The sequence below is a fragment of the Aulonocara stuartgranti genome (genome assembly GCF_965226115.1).
Source record: "Aulonocara stuartgranti genome assembly, chromosome: 19".
NCBI classification, from domain to species: domain Eukaryota; kingdom Metazoa; phylum Chordata; class Actinopteri; order Cichliformes; family Cichlidae; genus Aulonocara; species Aulonocara stuartgranti.
The window spans coordinates 9,078,636-9,096,554 of NC_138955.1; the positions used below are offsets into that span (position 1 = coordinate 9,078,636).

At 39.4% G+C, this 17,919-nt stretch overlaps 3 protein-coding genes across 3 annotated transcripts; 1 reads left to right on the top strand and 2 right to left on the bottom strand.

Moving 5' to 3' along the window:
* Positions 1-3,261: 3,261 nt before the first annotated feature.
* Positions 3,262-5,366, top strand: odf3l2a (outer dense fiber of sperm tails 3-like 2a; the record flags this gene model as incomplete). Its single annotated transcript, XM_082517073.1, has 5 exons — positions 3,262-3,338; positions 3,708-3,818; positions 3,971-4,093; positions 4,249-4,390; positions 5,072-5,366. Exons 1-5 carry the CDS (start codon positions 3,290-3,292, stop codon positions 5,364-5,366), a joined length of 720 nt encoding a protein of 239 aa, XP_082373199.1. The 5' UTR covers positions 3,262-3,289.
* A 111-nt stretch (positions 5,367-5,477) lies between these two features.
* ebi3 (Epstein-Barr virus induced 3) lies at positions 5,478-8,221 on the bottom strand. The gene is made up of 6 exons (XM_082517072.1): positions 7,905-8,221; positions 7,598-7,712; positions 7,387-7,456; positions 6,701-6,818; positions 6,415-6,578; positions 5,478-5,802 (listed from the first exon to the last, which is right to left on the bottom strand). Exons 1-6 carry the CDS (start codon positions 8,008-8,010, stop codon positions 5,647-5,649), a joined length of 729 nt encoding a protein of 242 aa, XP_082373198.1. The 5' UTR covers positions 8,011-8,221; the 3' UTR covers positions 5,478-5,646.
* Positions 8,222-8,402: 181 nt separating this feature from the next.
* Positions 8,403-13,577, bottom strand: LOC309696026 (rab GTPase-activating protein 1-like). Its single transcript, XM_082517071.1, has 8 exons — positions 12,950-13,577; positions 12,024-12,104; positions 11,760-11,870; positions 11,397-11,501; positions 11,215-11,298; positions 11,062-11,133; positions 10,568-10,834; positions 8,403-8,964 (listed from the first exon to the last, which is right to left on the bottom strand). The coding sequence occupies exons 1-8, from the start codon at positions 13,058-13,060 to the stop codon at positions 8,734-8,736; spliced, it is 1,062 nt and encodes a 353-aa protein (XP_082373197.1). The 5' UTR covers positions 13,061-13,577; the 3' UTR covers positions 8,403-8,733.
* Positions 13,578-17,919: the final 4,342 nt, after the last annotated feature.

Consider the following 17,919-nt stretch of genomic DNA (forward strand, 5'->3'; position numbering starts at 1 on the left):
AAAAGACATACATTTTAGAAGTGGTGAGTCTAAATTTATGCACTGCAGTGCATAAATGTGGGACTTTCTCTATGTGCTCTTTTACAAACCTGCAACCTATTCAGAGTGTACCCTGCCTCCTGCCCTGCTGGTATAGGCTCCAGCCCCCACAGGCCTAGATAGAAAATGGATGGGTGGATTGTATTAGGAAAGTTATACAAAGAAAATCACAATTAAAAAAAATATATAAAAAATATATAATCTGGTGCAAGTAAGAACAAAACCAGACTGAAAAAAAAAACCATTAAAGGTGTTTAATTAATTAAAAATAAATTAAAAGTGGGCATACTGGTCCCTTGTTTATCGCGGGAATTATACGTTCCAAAAATAACCCGCGATAGGTGAAATCCGCGAAGTAGCCAACTTTATTATTATTATTATTTTTTTACAATTATTATAGATGTTTTAAGGCTGTAAAACCCCTCACTACACACTTTATACACTTTTCTCAGACAGGCACGAACAGTTTTACACTTTTCTCTCTTATTTAAACTCTCAATGATAAAACATTCGTAGAAAAATAAGTCCAGTATTATAGAATGAAACCAAAAGCGCCCGCGGTTGCCTTTGACGGTGCAAAACGTTTCGTCAAAATTGTTGTGTTTGTTGGGGAGAAAACTTGCAAACATACAGTACAGCACTTCAGAGTCACACAGCTAGCATAGAAGATTTATGTTAACTTGACAAGCTGAACGCATTCTGTACTGTACAGGAGACACAGCACGAGACTGACTGACAATGATCTACAGCCAATCAGGACGCAGAACTCAATGCGCTGTAAGAAAAAAAAAAAAGCACGCAAAATCGCACCAAAAAAATCCGCGAAAGGTAAACCGCGTTATAGCGAGGGACCACTGTACATGTATAAAAAGATTACAAATAAAGGTTTTTCACATATTAAACATGTGCATCAACCACGCTGGGCTGTAAACGCCAAGTGTTCAAGAATGATGATGAAGTATGTCGAGCAGCACAAAAGAAAGACACCTTAAATGAGTCAGAATGACTAGGTGTACAAAATAAAAATGTTCACAAGCAGAAACAGGTGTGGCGTACATGGAGCATGGCAGTCAATGATTGAGAGTAAAAACAAAAAGTGCTACGCATGTAGTGGACCTGTCTCTTACTACATCTTATTGTTTTTCCTTTGATTCTTGGCTGTATAATCTACAAATAGCACATGTGAAAGAGTGCAGAGCAAGCAATAACAAGCTTATGTCTCCATCGAATCAATGAATCCATGTTAGAGCTCGACAGCGAGTAACATCTTTGATCCCTGCTTGTTACATGGTGTCAGTGTTTATCTGGGAAACTTGAGACGCTGGTTGTGTTTTCTGTCATGCTGTGAATTCATCTTCGTCTGACAAGCAGTATCTTGTTACTGTGCCTGTGAGCAGTCAGTCAGCAGTGCTTAATATTTAACTATGGAGTTCTTCTTGGTCATGGCTCTGCTCTCAAGCCTTTAGTTACCTCTGCATCCAGTGTCCAGGGTCCTGAATGTCAGCAATGGGGAGCTCTATATGTGTATGCCAGATGCTAAATCCTACTCCGAACTTCTGCCGCAGCTGACTCTTTTCAGATGGTGTCTAGGTGCTAATTCAGTAGCCACAGTGGCCCGCAGTGATATGGGAATTGTGGCTGTAAATCCATTGTTCTCATGTGCACTGACACAACCTTTTATAAGTTCAATATAAATATTAATATACTGATGTGCTGTGGTTCTCCTTGCACAGTACTGAGGACCAAATACTGGACACAAGGCAAGACTTTTTGGGATCCAAATCATCAGGCAAATTCAAAGGGCATGAGCAAGCGAGCACAACAGACAGGACACATGTAGGCACAATCTGCCATGATGGAGGGGCTGACAAACACCAAGGAAGGGAACAAAAGCAAGAAAATAAAATCAGGACGCATGAGAATGTGATTTATCAAAGTAAGACAGGAACCAGATTAAGAGATAAGCTGAAACAAGAAGCCACTCATGCAGTGACACTTTAAGTCTTAATGCCATTGTTTTTGTTTGTGCTTTTTGGGCAAAAAATCCTGTGATCGACTGACAGCCTGTTCAGGGCACTGTAACAGCTGGGATGGGCTCCATTATTCATGGATGAATAGATGAAATAACAAAAAGACAGGTAAACACAGAAGGACAATGGCACTAATGTACAAGACATATGGACACAAGCCAGGGAAACTTTAGGGAAATCAGAAAAAAAGAATATTAGAAACACCCGAATTAATCACAAAATCAAAACAGGAACCGAAAACTCAACAAATGCAACACTAGAACCTGGGACGATGACAGAAATCTTATGTCTTGGAAGAAATACTGTAATTTATTTAAATAAAACTAAAACTCTTAGTTTAAAGTGCATAAATAATCGGGGAAAATGGACTTTAAGGACAAAAACAGCAGCAGAAAACGGGAATCAGAAAAGGTCCTCTAACCTTTTGCTGATAAAAATTCCTAATTCGTTGTGAAATTTATTGTACTAATAAAAATTACATCAAGAAATCTGAATGATCTGAATCTGAACAATGTTTTTGGTCAGTCCCACATTTTTTTGCTGTTAAATATATACGTAAATACTGCAGAGGGCCTGTAAGGCTTTTCAAATAAAATTGTGTCCACCCGTCAATAAGAAGAACCCCCTGTTTAAAAGTGCAGACATAAAATTTGCAAGCATTTGTACTCACATGAATATCCTTACAAGTTCAATAAAGAACTTAGTGTTTAATGTTCAGATATCAATATGCTGCAGAGGAATGTTCAAGGTCCTTTGCTTTAATAGCATGTCCACTGAGACGCTGTCACTTGAGCATACATACATGAGTGAAGACAAATACTGCAGTACAGTAACCAAATACTTTGGAATAGTGTTACAAATTAACTACATTACACGTTACCAACATGATCATTATACATCACTTCAAGATCGTGTTTCAGCAGAGCACTTCACATTTAGATTTACATGCTAAACAATTATTTGAGCTCTTTAAGTGTCTATTTGGTAGAAACTATTTGTCCTGAGGAACCTTGGAGAAAAAAAGGTTGACAACAAGTTTGTGCAGATCAGGGCCTCAGTCAAGATAGGATTTCTTTACCTCATGATAATGAATAATTCAGCCTGCGAGACTTACCTGGACAGAGCCACACAAGAAAAGGAGTAAGAAAAGGATGTGTCTGAAGTAACAGTGGACTCAAAAAAGAAAAGCCGAGGAGAGGGAAGAAAGTGGTCGGTAGACTATGGAGGAGGCGGAGAAGAAACGGCCAATTATCTCTGCTCGAGAAAGAGGTCAGTTTGAGAAATGTGTATGCCTGCATGTGTGGTTATGTATGTGTGTGTGTGTGTGTGTTTGCATCCACATGGACTGTATTATAGCTGAACTGTTTTTGCTATGAAATCTTGCACAGCATTATACAGTCGTTGCTCCACACTTGTTTGAGATTTCTACTTTGTTTAGAATCCATTCCCCAAAAAGCAGAGGAAGTAGGTTAAAATGCATAACCATAGAAAATAAGTCAAAGAGCTCCATATGGAAATCATCAGAGACGATGCAGCCGGAGCCAAAGAGCGGTGGGTGTGCTATACTGCTGCTTGGAGTGCAATCTGTTGCATCATTTTCACCACCATCCTCCTCCTCCTCCACCTACTCATTGTCAGGCCCAGGCCCTGGACGCTACAGCCTGCCCCCTACAGTTGGATACATCAACCATGATTTCACCAAGCCCAGAAGTGCAGCATATACCTTCCACAATCGTATGAGCAGTGCCAGTAAGTTGTCAATTATTTATGTATGTTCTGGTAAACTTGCCCTCAGTGGACCAATCGTTGACTAAGGAGTGCTACAAAGAAGTACTTAATGCTAAGCTGGAGCAGTTAAAGTAAAGGAATAGCACTTTGATGGTTTTTGGCCTTGTTTGCAGTGGTCTCTGTGGATTCCAGCCCAGGACCGAGGTACCACGTTGGATCAAAGGTCACGCGGTTTGGCAGCATGGAAACGCCATCTTACTCTATTTTGGGCAGAGGAGGGCGCACAGGAAGTAAAGGTAAAAAAGAAGGAAAAACCATTCAACCTGTGTGATTGATGTCAGATATTTGGACAAGCATTAGTCATCCATCCATTTATCAGTCCATCCACACATTCATCCATCTTCCCCCTAAAATAAAGGAATAATTTCAAACTAGTTTCCTTTTATGTTAGGTGACCTATTCCAGACTCCCGGGCCCGGAGCCTACAGTCCAGAGAAGGCTCCGCCCCTCAATGGCCACCGCAGACCTCCATCACACATCATTGGAGCTCGAACCAGATACCGCTCTGTGGATGCTGTACCCTCACCTAACAGGTAAAGGCGAGGAGGAGAGGTAGATTAGAGGTCAATGAAAGTGCTGTGACATCACCCTTTGGCTTGTGGATCCCTTTGCTTAAGCCTTCTAGTATCCATAAACGCTGTTCAAGTTAGCGTTTAGTGTTAATCTAGGCTTTAATTCATCTAAAATTGTGCCCAGATTTCTTGAGCATTCTTGAGTATTAAAACCTGCAGCCACTGTTACTAGGCTCTAAATATATTTATTTCTGCTCTAAAGTTCGACAGTACAAGACGGAAGATAGCCACTTAACCCTTACTCCGTATTAGAGGCAATTTGAGGAACCTCAACTTTTTAAGCACTTCTGCTTTGAATATCATTCCCAGCCTCAGAGGTTGTTGCTTAATAGCGTCTGATTGAGCTCCTTTGTTTCCTAAATTTAGAGGGGGTAGCCTGCTATATCCACCTCAGCCATTTCCTACTAAGTCCACAGTCTTTGATAAATATGGTTTCCTTTGTTTTTTAGGAAAGAAGAATGGGCTTGGGAGTAGGTGCCCAAGACAGCATGAGGAATTTAGAAATCAAACAGAGAATAACACCAGATTTACCATCTTACATCACACTCAGTGCTCCTGTTAACCTTTATATTGTTTTCGTCAATCTTCCAGTTACAGTCTTCCTAATCTTCTGGGACATCATATTCCTCACAAACCCTCCAGTGCCAGCTACAGTTTCTCAGCCCGGAGGAAGGTCGGCGCTCCCTCTGAAGATCTCGCCACAACTCCCGGACCAGGAAAATACAACAGCACCAACCCGGACATTTACCGTCATCGCCATCCGTCCTTCACCATGCAGGGGAGGACTAAAAGGCCCAATTATTCCTCTGCTATTCCTGGCCCTGGCGCCTACAGCCCGGAGAGATTTCATTTGCACCTTCCAAGACCACCATCCTTCACTCTGGGCATCAGACACTCTGAGTTTGTCACCCCACTTGTGGTAAATGTGACTGACTGACAATGAGAATTTGCTTCAGACACCTTATTTTTATTCTTTTTGACTTGACAAACCAACACTGTTACAAAATAACAATAATAAAAAAAATACTGACTTAAACTGGAAATGTAAACTGTGTGCATGATATCCATTTACAATACTCTTTAATAAATAAAACAAAATATAAATAGTTTGTGTTTGCATTTTTCGTGCAGTTAAAATACCAGAAAATGAAATTGTTTACTTCAGTGCAAGCTTAACAGGAAATGGGTAAACAAAAAAAGGAAGTCAGTGGAACTTCCTACAGTCTTTTTCTTGGTATTGTGATCTTCACGGGCATACTCCAGTCACTGCATTTGCCCAGACCAAGCAGCTCCCTAGCACACACTTGGAACAGGTATGGCCTCCCTGGGGTCAGGGCCTTCAGTTCAACTGTGGTGTTCTCATAAGGACCCAGCTGGAGGAGAAAATATAGGATACATGTGTAAAAAAACACATAGTTAACATCAGGAGGCTACAAGTCAGCCCAGTGGGAAAAGATACTGGTTACTTTAAGTCACATATTAAAATAGAAGTAAAGGACTTATAAATAGTTGATGAATCATAAACCGTTTCATGAAAGTGGATGGAAGAGTTTAGTAATAATGCAAATGTGTTTGCCATCATTAGTCATACTTTCAAATCAGTTACAGCATGTGCTGATGCACATTTTTTTTAAATTTCAGTAAATCATGACCAACATCTTAAAAACAGTTTATGAGAAAATATTTTCACACAATTTTGAACACTTGAAGTCAAGTTAATGAGTGTTGTAATATTTAAAAGGAAACAGAAAAGCTACTGATGATTAAATGATTAAATGAAAAACTGGATCCTGTAGACGATGGGAACTTTTTTAGGAAAACAACAAGTACAAAAAAAAGCAATTCGAGGTTGCTTCAAAAAAGCTTGGGTAATTTTGAACTTGCACATGTGATATCCGTGTAAGCGTTAAGTGTGATGTGCTGCTTACAAAACTTGTGGTTGCAACACTTTTATGCAAATATGGTGTGATGAAAATCATACTTACATTAACAGACCTTCGGATCCCCTTGTTTTCCCACTGGTAGATAATCTGGTATTTTAGGGGGAATATTGCCAAGTTGGTCCAAGTAGGTGGAGGAGACCACTCAACCAACAACTTTCTGTTGTTAGTAGGGGAAACCCGGACATCAACGGGAGGATCTGGTTTCACTGAACACATAGAACAGATTTTTTTTAAATTGTTTTTTTGTTTGTTTGTTTAGATAAAAACGGGAATTGGGTTATGAAGCTAAGTGAAGTTTGACCACATTCTGTGTAATTTCATTTCTCACCTATATCCTCCAGCATGAAGCTTGTTAGATGGGAGCTGCTTCTCCCAGAATGAACTGCTGTGATGTTGATGATGTAGTCAGTAAGAAGCTTCAGGTTGGGCAGCTGGCAGATCCAGAACTGAAAAAAAAAAGAAAAAAAAAAACAGAAAAAGAGAGAGACGATGAAAGAAAACTTTGGGGAATTCACAAAATGACGAGCACTCGAGATGATCAGAATTAGTAATCAACCACAGATCACAAATTACTGAGACCCTGGTTTCCTCAGACTCACAAGATAAACTTGAAATGATTCCAAAAAAGAAAAGAAAAGAAAAGAAATGGGATTTTCCAAAACGCAGCCTGTCCCGTCAGGTTTGTGGATCATTCCAGTACAGTATGTGTGTGTGTGTGTGTGTGTATACACACACATATATATATATATATATATATATATAGTACAACTTATCTAAATGAGTTAAATTTTGTTGCATGAATTCTGGAAACCACCTCTTCTCCTTTCTCTTGGCTGTTCGCAAACCTAAGGGTTAACGTCACCCCATGACTGAAAATTCCCTCCACACTATGCATGATGCATGATTTCAGTCTCAGGATCCAGGGATTTTTGCTCATAACAGACAAGAATATATCCAAAAATTCCTAGATGCACAGCCAATATCAGATGATCTCTTAAGGTTATAAACTGGTACCTTTTCAGAGGATGAAGAGCCGGGTGGAAGGAGATGGCATTCCTTGGTGCTTGCCTGATTATGTCTCTCACTGGTAAACACAAGCATTTACACATAAACACATTTAAGAAAAAAAAAGGCTATTTAATGACACTTGTTAAGTAGAGTGTCTTCTACTAAAAAGGGGTCAGTGGTTTGGGTCAGCACCCACTAAAACTATTCACAGACTTACCTGTATGTAGCAATGTAATGCGTGGTAGGGAAGTGGGGTGGTTTAGGCCAGGTGCACAGCGTCGCATTCGGATAGCTCGAACACCAGCAGTGCACCTTGGGAGCGGAGAGGGGATCTGGCAGGGAAAAACTGGATTTAGTCACTCAGTGCAAAACATAAACACTGACAGAAATACAGAATAAAGAAAAATACAAAATTTAATATCTGTATCGGTATCACTTTGAGAATAATATTATAACATAACATGAAAGAAAGAAAGAATAAGTGGAAGTGGGAAACATGTAGTCAAGCACAGACTAGCACTCACTCTGTGATGTTCCAGCTCCTCTCAGCAGGTCCAGTGCTTGACTTTCAACAATGCTAATTAGTAGAATCACAGTGACATAGCCACCACCAAACACTGCAGCCCTCATTGCTTCAAAGGAGGGATTATTCGCCAAGAGCAGTTTTTCAAAGTAGTTTTAGAAATGTTACAGTCAACTCCCAACCCCGGGCCCAAGTTAAATACTACTCTCTTCTGTTATTCCCTTGTCCTTTGCCCTTTTCCTTGCAGATCTACACCTGTCTTTGTGTCAAAGTACAGCAATAACAAGTTGCTTCACAGTCTCGCCTCCCCTGTGTATTTGAGCGCCTCGCAGCTGATCGCGGTATAAAAGCCAAAGAGGTCATTGCGAAAGAGGAAGAGAAGTCACAGCACAGGAAATTCCTTATAAGAACTGAACAGTTATGAATTACTGCATGCTGATTAAGGTTTCCTTACGTCATGAAAGAGAATTTTTTTTGAAGTGGTTACTTCTTTAATGGTGCATTTATGGCACAAACGAAAATACTGGTCTCCAGGAGACTCACACAGATTTACAAATATGCAAAGAAACTTATCAGTAAAGACAAAATCAGCAAAGCCAAGAAAGTCCCTACTTCATATCAACTGTCAGTGCTCTCTGGTACTCTCCTCAGCTCATGGTGTCTTGACTGCCATCTAGTGCACAAATTAGGAATCAGCAGGTACAGGTTTAAATCATTCTGTATATACAGTCTTTGGTTATCACTCAGGCAATAAAGTCATACTTCAGCAGAGGTATAACCCCCCTCTAGTGTCCAGTTTTATGTCAACTGCGCATTCACAGTCCAAGCTCTCAGACATTTTCTCGATTGACTCTGTGAGGCCACGATAGCTTCTTGGGGCTCCATCCAGAGAGGGAGGCACTGTGGACGTTCCAACCCATTGTGTGAGTCCCGGCTTTGTGTATGTTAAGACTGTGAAGCCCCTCGCTGGAGGTCCGCAGCGAGGTGAAGGCCTTGCTGATCCAGCTGTTCTTTGCTTCCTGCAGATCACTGGTCAAGATTCCCTTCTGGTGCTCCAGCTCCTGCATGAGGATACACAGATGTATGACTGCAAATACTGCATTGTGCAATTAATTTTACTATGTTTTTACTAAATATGCACTTATGTTTTTTTTATTTACATTATCAAAATACTTTTAATAGTTTTAAATAACAATGCCAATTCATATGATTATTGGCAAATTAACACTCAAGTTTTTAATCTATTATGGGTCAGAGTTATACCTGAATTTAACTGTAATGATTAGTTTTAAATAATTCACTAACTGGACACCATTATGAATTACTTCAACCCTGTAAATCCTGAACCATGAAACAATTGTCAGAAAATTAAATTTTTTTTGGAACTGCAGTGTTTACCGAACCTTCTGACCAAAGTTTGTACATGCGAGTTTGAATTTGCATCATATTTGCTACATTAAGCATTTTTTTTGCACAATTTAGTTACATTTTTCAGGAAAAAAAGTTGCACAGATGATTTAGAAATCTCAAAAGCTCACAAAAACACACGTATTAAATATGGTAGAATTATGATAATGTATTGTGGAAGTAATGCAATTTATTTATATGCCTATTTTAAGCATGCCAGATATGTAATTAGAGTACTTTAATACTTAAAAGTAATAAAGTAATAAGTAATGAATCTTGAAGCATTCGTCAGGATTATCCCATTATGTTATTTCTGTGTTATTTATGAAGCAAATGACTTCAAAAATGATCCGGGGTAATTCCCGTCAGCTTTTGAAGTCTCTGTTTTCTGTTACTTCTTCCTGAAAATGTTCCTTTGTAACTTTCAGTTTCCAGTGTTGTCAAACCTGTTTTACTGGAACAGCGACAATATCTCAGAACCTGGTCCTGTTGTCTGTCTTCAGGGGCTTATGCTTAGTAAAAATATCATATCAGCTTTATTAGAGGTCAGGTGTCAACATATTCCCTATAAAAAGCCAGATTTAATGCAGCACTAGAGTAGCAGAGCTCACAGTCATGCTAATGACCACTTTAAAATAAAATAATCTTTTTTTTTTTTATTGAATGCCACTGATCTCTCTCCACCCTATGCTCAAAAAACCAGTTGAGGTCGTTTGAGCAGCTAATCAGGATGCCTTCTGGGCACTTTCCCATCAGGTTTTCCGGCCACGTCTATCCATCTATCCAGGGAGACACCCCAGAACATGGTGGAAGGATTATGAATCTCATCATATTTGTAACTGGCTCAGTATCCCCAAGCAGGAAATGGGAAAAAAGAAAAACCCTATTTAGCCTGCTAGCACTTCACCCCAATTCTGGATAAGCGGAAGAAAATAAATGGATGGACAGCTGGATGGGTGGCAACCAATATTTATCCAGATCTTCCTTGATTTTTCTTAACTGTGACCAAGAAGCAAACTGAGAGAGATATTTTATAGTGTAAAACTACTACTAACCCATGTTATGACAAAAACATTTCTTTGCTGCATTTTGTTGCCATTTATTGGCTGACATATATCCAGATATCCTCTTATCTGCAAAACACTGACAATTTGTGCATGTTTTGGTTACATGCTTGTAGATATTTGTGAAGGTCAGAGATTTAATCAAGATATGTATCTATGAATGGTCCAGTCCGGTCTGATTCACTGGTCTTACCTGGATTTTGCACGTGGCCTCCACCATCTGGAGTTTGGTCTGGACCAGCTCCTTTTCCAATTCCCCAATCTGAGCCCTGAGGAGCTCCTTTTCCTGCTCCCTCCTCCTCTGCTCCTCCAGCGTGGGATCTTCATCCTTCTCCTCCACGCCCTGTTCAGTCACTTTCTGATCTTCCGTCTGCGCAGCCGTTTCTGAGTCCCGACCTATATCGGACGTTTCATCTGAATTCATGATGTGTTGACAGTGGGAGCAAGCTTTTATTGCACTCTGTGATGTGAAAAAAAAAGTGTAGCAAAAATTAAATGATACAGATTTTTTTTTTCTCTCAAACGTGACATATGTAATAGATAATCTGAGTAACTGATGAGTTAATAGAAAGGTTGAAAGCATTTTATACAACAACAGGATTTGAGATGAAGCATGGCGGAGGCAAGAGGTGAGATAAAAGAAGAAGAGATGACAGCAAAGCTCCAAAGGAAGAGTGCTACCCTCACCTTAAGTGAATCCATCTCCTCTCTGTGGGCGGCTTGCTGGCTTTCAAGGCGGTTTGTCAGCTGAGAACAGATCTGAGCCAAAGATCACGACTTTAACATAATTAAGCAAAACATCAGCAGAAGAAATGTAGCGATTTTAGAAACTCTCTGTACCTGTTTGTAGTCTGCAATGATACCAGACGACCTTTTGAGTTTCTGCTCGGCCTTTTCTATTTCTCTCCGAAACACTTCCTTCAGCTATAATGAAAGATAACATTCCTTCGCTCAGTTATGCCTGCAGTTAAATACCAAAATCTCTAATGATTATGAGGAAGCATGAATAACTTAAATCTCACCATGGCAGCTTCCTCCTCTTTCCCTCTTTTCTCCTCTTCTGTGATCTGCAGTTGCTGTCTAGTTTCCATAAGGTCTTTGGTTAGTTCGTCCACTCTGTCCTCCACCTGCAAAGAGACAATCGCAGCAGTCAGCTCAGGATATTATGCTTTCATTGTGAATGAAACTTTTATATCGATGTAGCATATAACTGCAGGGCCATGCACAATACCAGAAGTTAATAATAATACAATAAGAAAAAATCACTGTGCTATTCTAATGAAATGTAAAATGAACGCCAAATATATTATTCTATTACGGTTACACTTTATTCATTTCCTGTGGGGTTTCGCTACCCTTTTGAAAAGGGCAGTAATTAATTGTACCTTGTCTAGAGTGTTCCTCAGGGCCACCTTGCTGGTGATCAATTTGTGGGCCAGATTGTCATTTTCCTGCTCCAGACGAAGGCTGGCCTGCTGAAGCTGACGGTTTTCCTTCTGCAAACCACAGAAACAATCTATCAAAGTCTCAGCATTAAAAAAAAAAGACATTTTAGATAAAGAATAAGAAAATAACTTGAACCTGATCCGAGCACTTATCACAGCAAAAGAAGAATGTTAGGACTGACTTTAGAGACAAAGATCCCCCACCACATATTTGTCCAAAGTGTCTTCCTCGTCATCCATTATTTGAAGCCGGCACTCCTTCAGTTTAGCTTTCTTTGTTGGTACCTAATGGCAGAGAGTCAAAATGCACTAAATATAACAACGCAGAAAAACTGTCATATTTGAGTGAGCTGAAGAAAGCTATCTCCTCCACACAGATATTGTGCCGGATGAGGGATGAGCATGACAAATCAAGAACGAGCCCAAGAAAGAGATCCAGAAGGAGATAGCACCAAGATAAGATAAAATAAGCACATGGGGAAATGATCAAATTAGAATGCCTGAGGGAATAATAGTAGAGGGAAGTCTGAAATGGCAATTTCCATATCTCAGATATCTAAAATGAACAACCAGAAATCATTCCCTTTTTTTTCTGAAATTAAAATCCATCCATAAAACATCCAAAGGAATGTTTTATGTGTTGTGATTGTACTTGCAGCTACCGTTTAGCCAGTTGCTCGTGTAATAGATGTAGAAATATTGTAAAGATCAAATCCAAACAGGCCCGTAGAGGCAAGCTAAGAGCAGCACTACACCCATTTAATGCTTTGCTCCTAATCAACATTCGAATAAGGATAATCTGCAACTTGAAATGAGTGTGTGAGTGTTACAATCTACTAACATAATCATTTATATTAATAGGTTGTTAATATGCATTAACGAGTAAGAAGAATTTTGTTGCTGTAGAGGATAAAAGTAGTGCCTTGTTGGATAGATCAGCCAAATGTGTAATATTTCTTCTAAAATGTAGACATCTAAAAATTGAAATACACACAGGCAGTACAAATCTGCTTAAGGACAGTACTTGAGTAAATGTAGACTCATGTTCTACTACTTCACTGCTGAATTATGAAGAAAAATAGCTCAGCTGTTGTCACTAAGTGCACAAACTGAAAGAAAAAGAAACTTACTGTGAATTTAGGTCCCGTTTCAGACTCTAGACAGGCAAAAATCTCCTCCTCGCTCATCTGCTCGATTGCATGGGCATCGTAAGCATTGACCATGGACACCTCTTCCATCATCTTGTCCAAATATGCAGCTACGAGAGCTGCCTCCGCTCAATCAGATGTAAACAGTCAGAGCTTTTGCACATCGAGGTTCCAATTTTAAACAGACCCACGAGAAGTAATGCGGATCCCGTCAGGCCTGAAGGACAATCTGTCTCTTAAGTGAATTAAAGAAGCGGGTTCATAGCGATGCAGTCACCTTCTTTTTCCTTGCAGTGATGATGGTTGCAAGTCCAGTATTTGAGCATAAACAGGAAATATCAGGTTAAAGTCCAAGTCATTCGAGGATAAGGAAAGTCTGTTTATAGTCCAAAGGTGAGCAACAGAATAATACGCCAAAGGTAAAATGTAGCTCTGCTTAAATCCTTGTTAGAAGTCAGTCAGAACTGCCTACTGTTTCAGGAAAAACAGTGTTACAGGTATTCGGGCGGTAACAGGTTCAACAGGGTTTACAACCAACCTGAGAGGGAGTGTGACAACAAGACAATCTTACACACACCCACAGCAGAGCTCTGCTTTCTTAGCAACTCACGTGTCCATGCTCTCTCTCACACACACGTATACATATACAGAAGAACAAAAAAAGAAACGTGTTTTTGGAGCCGAACTTTTCAAACTAGTTCACTCTAATTTATCTGGTGAAAATAAGCTCACGCTATAAATTTTTTCTCTCTCACACTTTAGGCTTTCAAACCTCTTTAAAAATTCACTCCAGTCATCTTTTCTTCTACTTTTTTCTCCCCCTTTACACTTTTCTTTGCCAGGTAGAGGTGCTGTGTGAAGCTGCCAGACCCTGCTTATGTATTTAAAGAGTAAATGATGTCGTATTTGCGATCTGTCATCCGCAGGTGTTGGCGTGACAGAGACCTGTCGCTCTATTATTGTCATGGGCGAAGCAGCCTGACAGGGTATGAAACGGGTCGAGCAGGTAAAGCACTCAAATACCAAAGAATAACAAAGATGATTCTGCGTTCGACGCTCTCTTTTTCCCCACGGTCTCGGTGTCACTTTCATGTAATGATGCATGGTTTCTCTTAATTCCTAACTTGCATTATAAACCTCTCAGTTTTTATCTTCTCTTTCTTGATGACAGACCGGTTTCTTTTTTAAAGTTTCACTTCCCTTTCTTTAAACTTCAGTGTTTCACTACCTTTCTTTATCTGAATTTTGTAATTTTTATTTGTTTCCCCTTTGTGGCTTTAAAGAAAAAAAACAAAAACAATTCCCGCTCTAATGTACGTCTGTGGTTTTCTGTTTTTTTCTCTTCTGTGACCAGAAACTGATTTCATCATCTTGTATCTACTGTCTGAGTCACCATGTGGAAAAGACAGACCAACAAACCATGTAAATATACGCCAATATCTACTGCATATGTTTAGTTACGTTTTTTTGTTTCCCCCTCTGTGGCTTTTTTTCAATCAGCATTTCCTGCTCTACACTACCAGTAAGCTTGGACTTTCTGTTTTTTCTTCATTTTCATGACTATTTACCTTGTAGATTCTCACTGAAGACATCAAAACTATGAATGAACACATATGGAATTATGCAGTACACAAAACAGTGTGAAATAACTCAAAACATTTTGTATATTTTAGATTCTTCAAAGTAGCCACCCTTTGCTTTGATTACTGCTTTGCACACTCTTGGCATTCTCTCGATGAGCTTCATCGGGTAGTCACCTGAAATGGTTTTCCAACAGTGTTGAAGAGTTCCCAGAGATGCTGAGCACTTGTTGGCCCTTTTGCCGTCTCATCTCAAACCACCTTGATTGGGTTTAGGTCAGGTGACTGTGGAGGCCAGGCAATCTGGCGCAGCACTCCATCACTCTCCTTCTTGGTCAAATAGCCCTTACACAGCCCGTAGGGGTCACTGTCCTGTTGAAAAATAAAAGATGGTCCAACTAAACAAACCGGATGGGATGGCAGGATTTTGCGGTAGTCATGCTGGTTCAGTGTGCCATCAGTTTTGAATAAATGCCCAACAGTGTCACCAGCAAAGCTCCTCCACACCATCACACCTCCTCACGGTGGGAACCATGCATGTAGAGACCATTCGTTCACCTTTTCTGCGTCGCAAAAAGACACAGCAGGTGGAACCAAAGAGCTCAAATTTGGACTCATCAGAACAAAGCTTGGATTTCCGCTGGTGTAATGTCCATTCCTTATGTTTCTTGGCCCAAACAAATTTCTTCTGCTTGTTGCTTTTCCTTAGTCATGTTTTCTTAGCAGCTATTTGACCATAAAGGCCTGATTTGCACAGTCAGAGCCAGTTTCATCGTAGTGCTTAATGGATTTTGCGACTTTCAAAGTTTCCAGACTGACCTTCAGTTCTTAAAGTAATGGTGGATTATCGTTTCTCTTTACGTAGCTGATTGGTTCTTGCCTTAATATGAATTCTAACAGTTGTCAAATAAGCCTGTCAGCTGTGTACCAACCTGATTCCTGCACAACATGGTCCCAACCCCATTTAAAGGCAAGAAATGCCACAAACAAACCCTGAAAAGGCACACCTGTGAAGTGAAAACCATTGCAGCTGACTACATCATGAAGCTCATCGAGAGAAGGCCAAGAGTGTGCAAAGCAGTAATCAAGGCAAAGGGTGGCTACTTTGAAGAATCTAAAATGTAAAACATATTTTGAGTTATTTCACTTTTTTTTGTTTACTACATAATTTCATATGTGTTCATTCATAGTTTTGATGCCTTCAGTCAGAATCTACAATATAAATAGTCATGAAAATAAAGAAAAACCTAAAAATGAGAAGCTGTGTCCAGACTCTTGATGTGTACGTCTGTGGTTTTCTTTTCTTTTCTGTTTTTTTCTTCTTCTATGAACAGAAACCGATTTCATAATCCTGTGTATCTACTGTCTGAGTCACTGTGTGAAAAAGACAGACCATAAGAATATGCAGATATCTACATATTTATTCCTCCTGAAAAAAAGGAACATTATGTGAAACATTGTGGATTTTCCTCAGGTCATAGCAGAATGTGATTTTTTTTAAATACAGAAACAGTAACCTGAAAATAAAAGTTAAGTTCTGACACAACAGTTGTGTTCATTATGGTGCAACAAACCTGTGAGCACAAACACTGAGCCACTGTCATCAGACTAAGGGGATATTTGTTGGGTAGGTGGCAGTGAACGCCAGTGTTCAGTGAACATCTAAACTGACAAAGACATTTAAAAATAAAAATAAAGCAGTTTACATACAATACTGTGCAAAAGTCTTAAGTCAGCACTCCATTATCTGGATTTAGCTTCTAAGGAGGCAGACTTGTTGGTATTTTTAAACCAGTTTTGAGCAATAGTCCACTCCCTGCGCCGGATCATGAGAAATTCAGAGGAATGTTTTTTAACACTGACCTATAAATTAAACAAGCATAAAAAAGGCACCTAACCCAAGCAATGAACCAGTGTCATGTCTATACGCACCAGACAAATTAGCAAAGAACCAATTATTAAATTGTATCTTTAGGCACTTTGTTATTAGAAGTCTGCTGCAAAAACATAAAAAATTATTTTCTCATGTATTTTATTGAAACTACAAAAAATGCCAAAGGTAGTTTGACTGGCTTAAAATACTATTTGTGCACAAACAAGGTGATTACCAAAGGGCGACTTCCTGAAAACTACATACCTCAGCATGATGTGCAGTGTGTCTTTGAGAAATGAGAGGAAAGAGGACAAGCAGAGGACAAAAAGAAGAAGTAGCAGTTCAATAGCAGATGAACAGTCATTTTAAAGGAAGGCAAACAGGCAGAAAAGGGTGAGATATGCTAAATTACACAAGAACTGGACTGAAAATCAGCAGAAACAGGTCATCAGGAGTTTCTACAGCGATCTGTAAAACACAGCAAGGCTCTGTCATGGTTTCGGGCTGTATTTCAGTGAACGGTGTTGGGGATTTTGTTAAAGTTGATGGAATTATGAACGCTGAAAAGTACCCTATGGTCATCAGTCATGGGTTGGACTACCGAGAGCCTGGACTTACTGCTATTACTATAACGGATCATACCTACAGAGAATGAAATAAAAAACAGCCAACATCCAAAGAAGAGCTTTGAATGTTCTTCAAGAAGCCTGGAGAACTATTCCTGAAGACTTCTCAAAGAAATTACAAGAAAGCTGACTAAGAGCATTCAGGCTGTGTTGAAGAGTAAAAATGGTCATACCCAAAAATTCACTTTTGGGCTTGCTAGAATTTTACAAACTTTTTTCTTTGCCTTATAAACTATATTTCTGTGTATGTCGGTGTATGTTTCATGACATCCCTGCACCCATTTCCCATTTTCCTATAAAGAAATGACATGTGGCTCAAGACTTTTCCACAGTACTGCATAAAATTTAGGACGTACGTCTGAACGAGTCTGTAAGATCAAGAAAATAAGGAAATATAATGAAGCTTAGAGCTCAGTGAAAACAATGTGACATTAGAGTGAATAAATATAGTTTAGATCTTAAATAATAGCCTATGTTCAATAATACTCAACATCACTGTTTCACACATTTTCCTGTGTTTTTCACACCTCTAGCACAATTTATGTTTAAACTGAGTTGCCATTTCCACAGTTGTGTTCCTGTGCAGCTGTCAGGAGTGCACAGGAACACAGAAAGAAGCCAAAACTGAAGAGAAAAGTACTGAAATACATCTAAACCCGAACATCCCTCACAAAAAAATGACAATACTCCTTAAAAAATATATAGATTCAGGCATATACTGCAATAACACTGCATCTTATTACTGTACTGTAGCAGATATGATGGCTCATATATAGATATAAAACCTAAGCTTCAAGATCATTAAATATGGTACAGCATCTCTCTTTTCTGCTTATCGCACGTCTAAAAATCTGCTTTCACACGTCACAATCT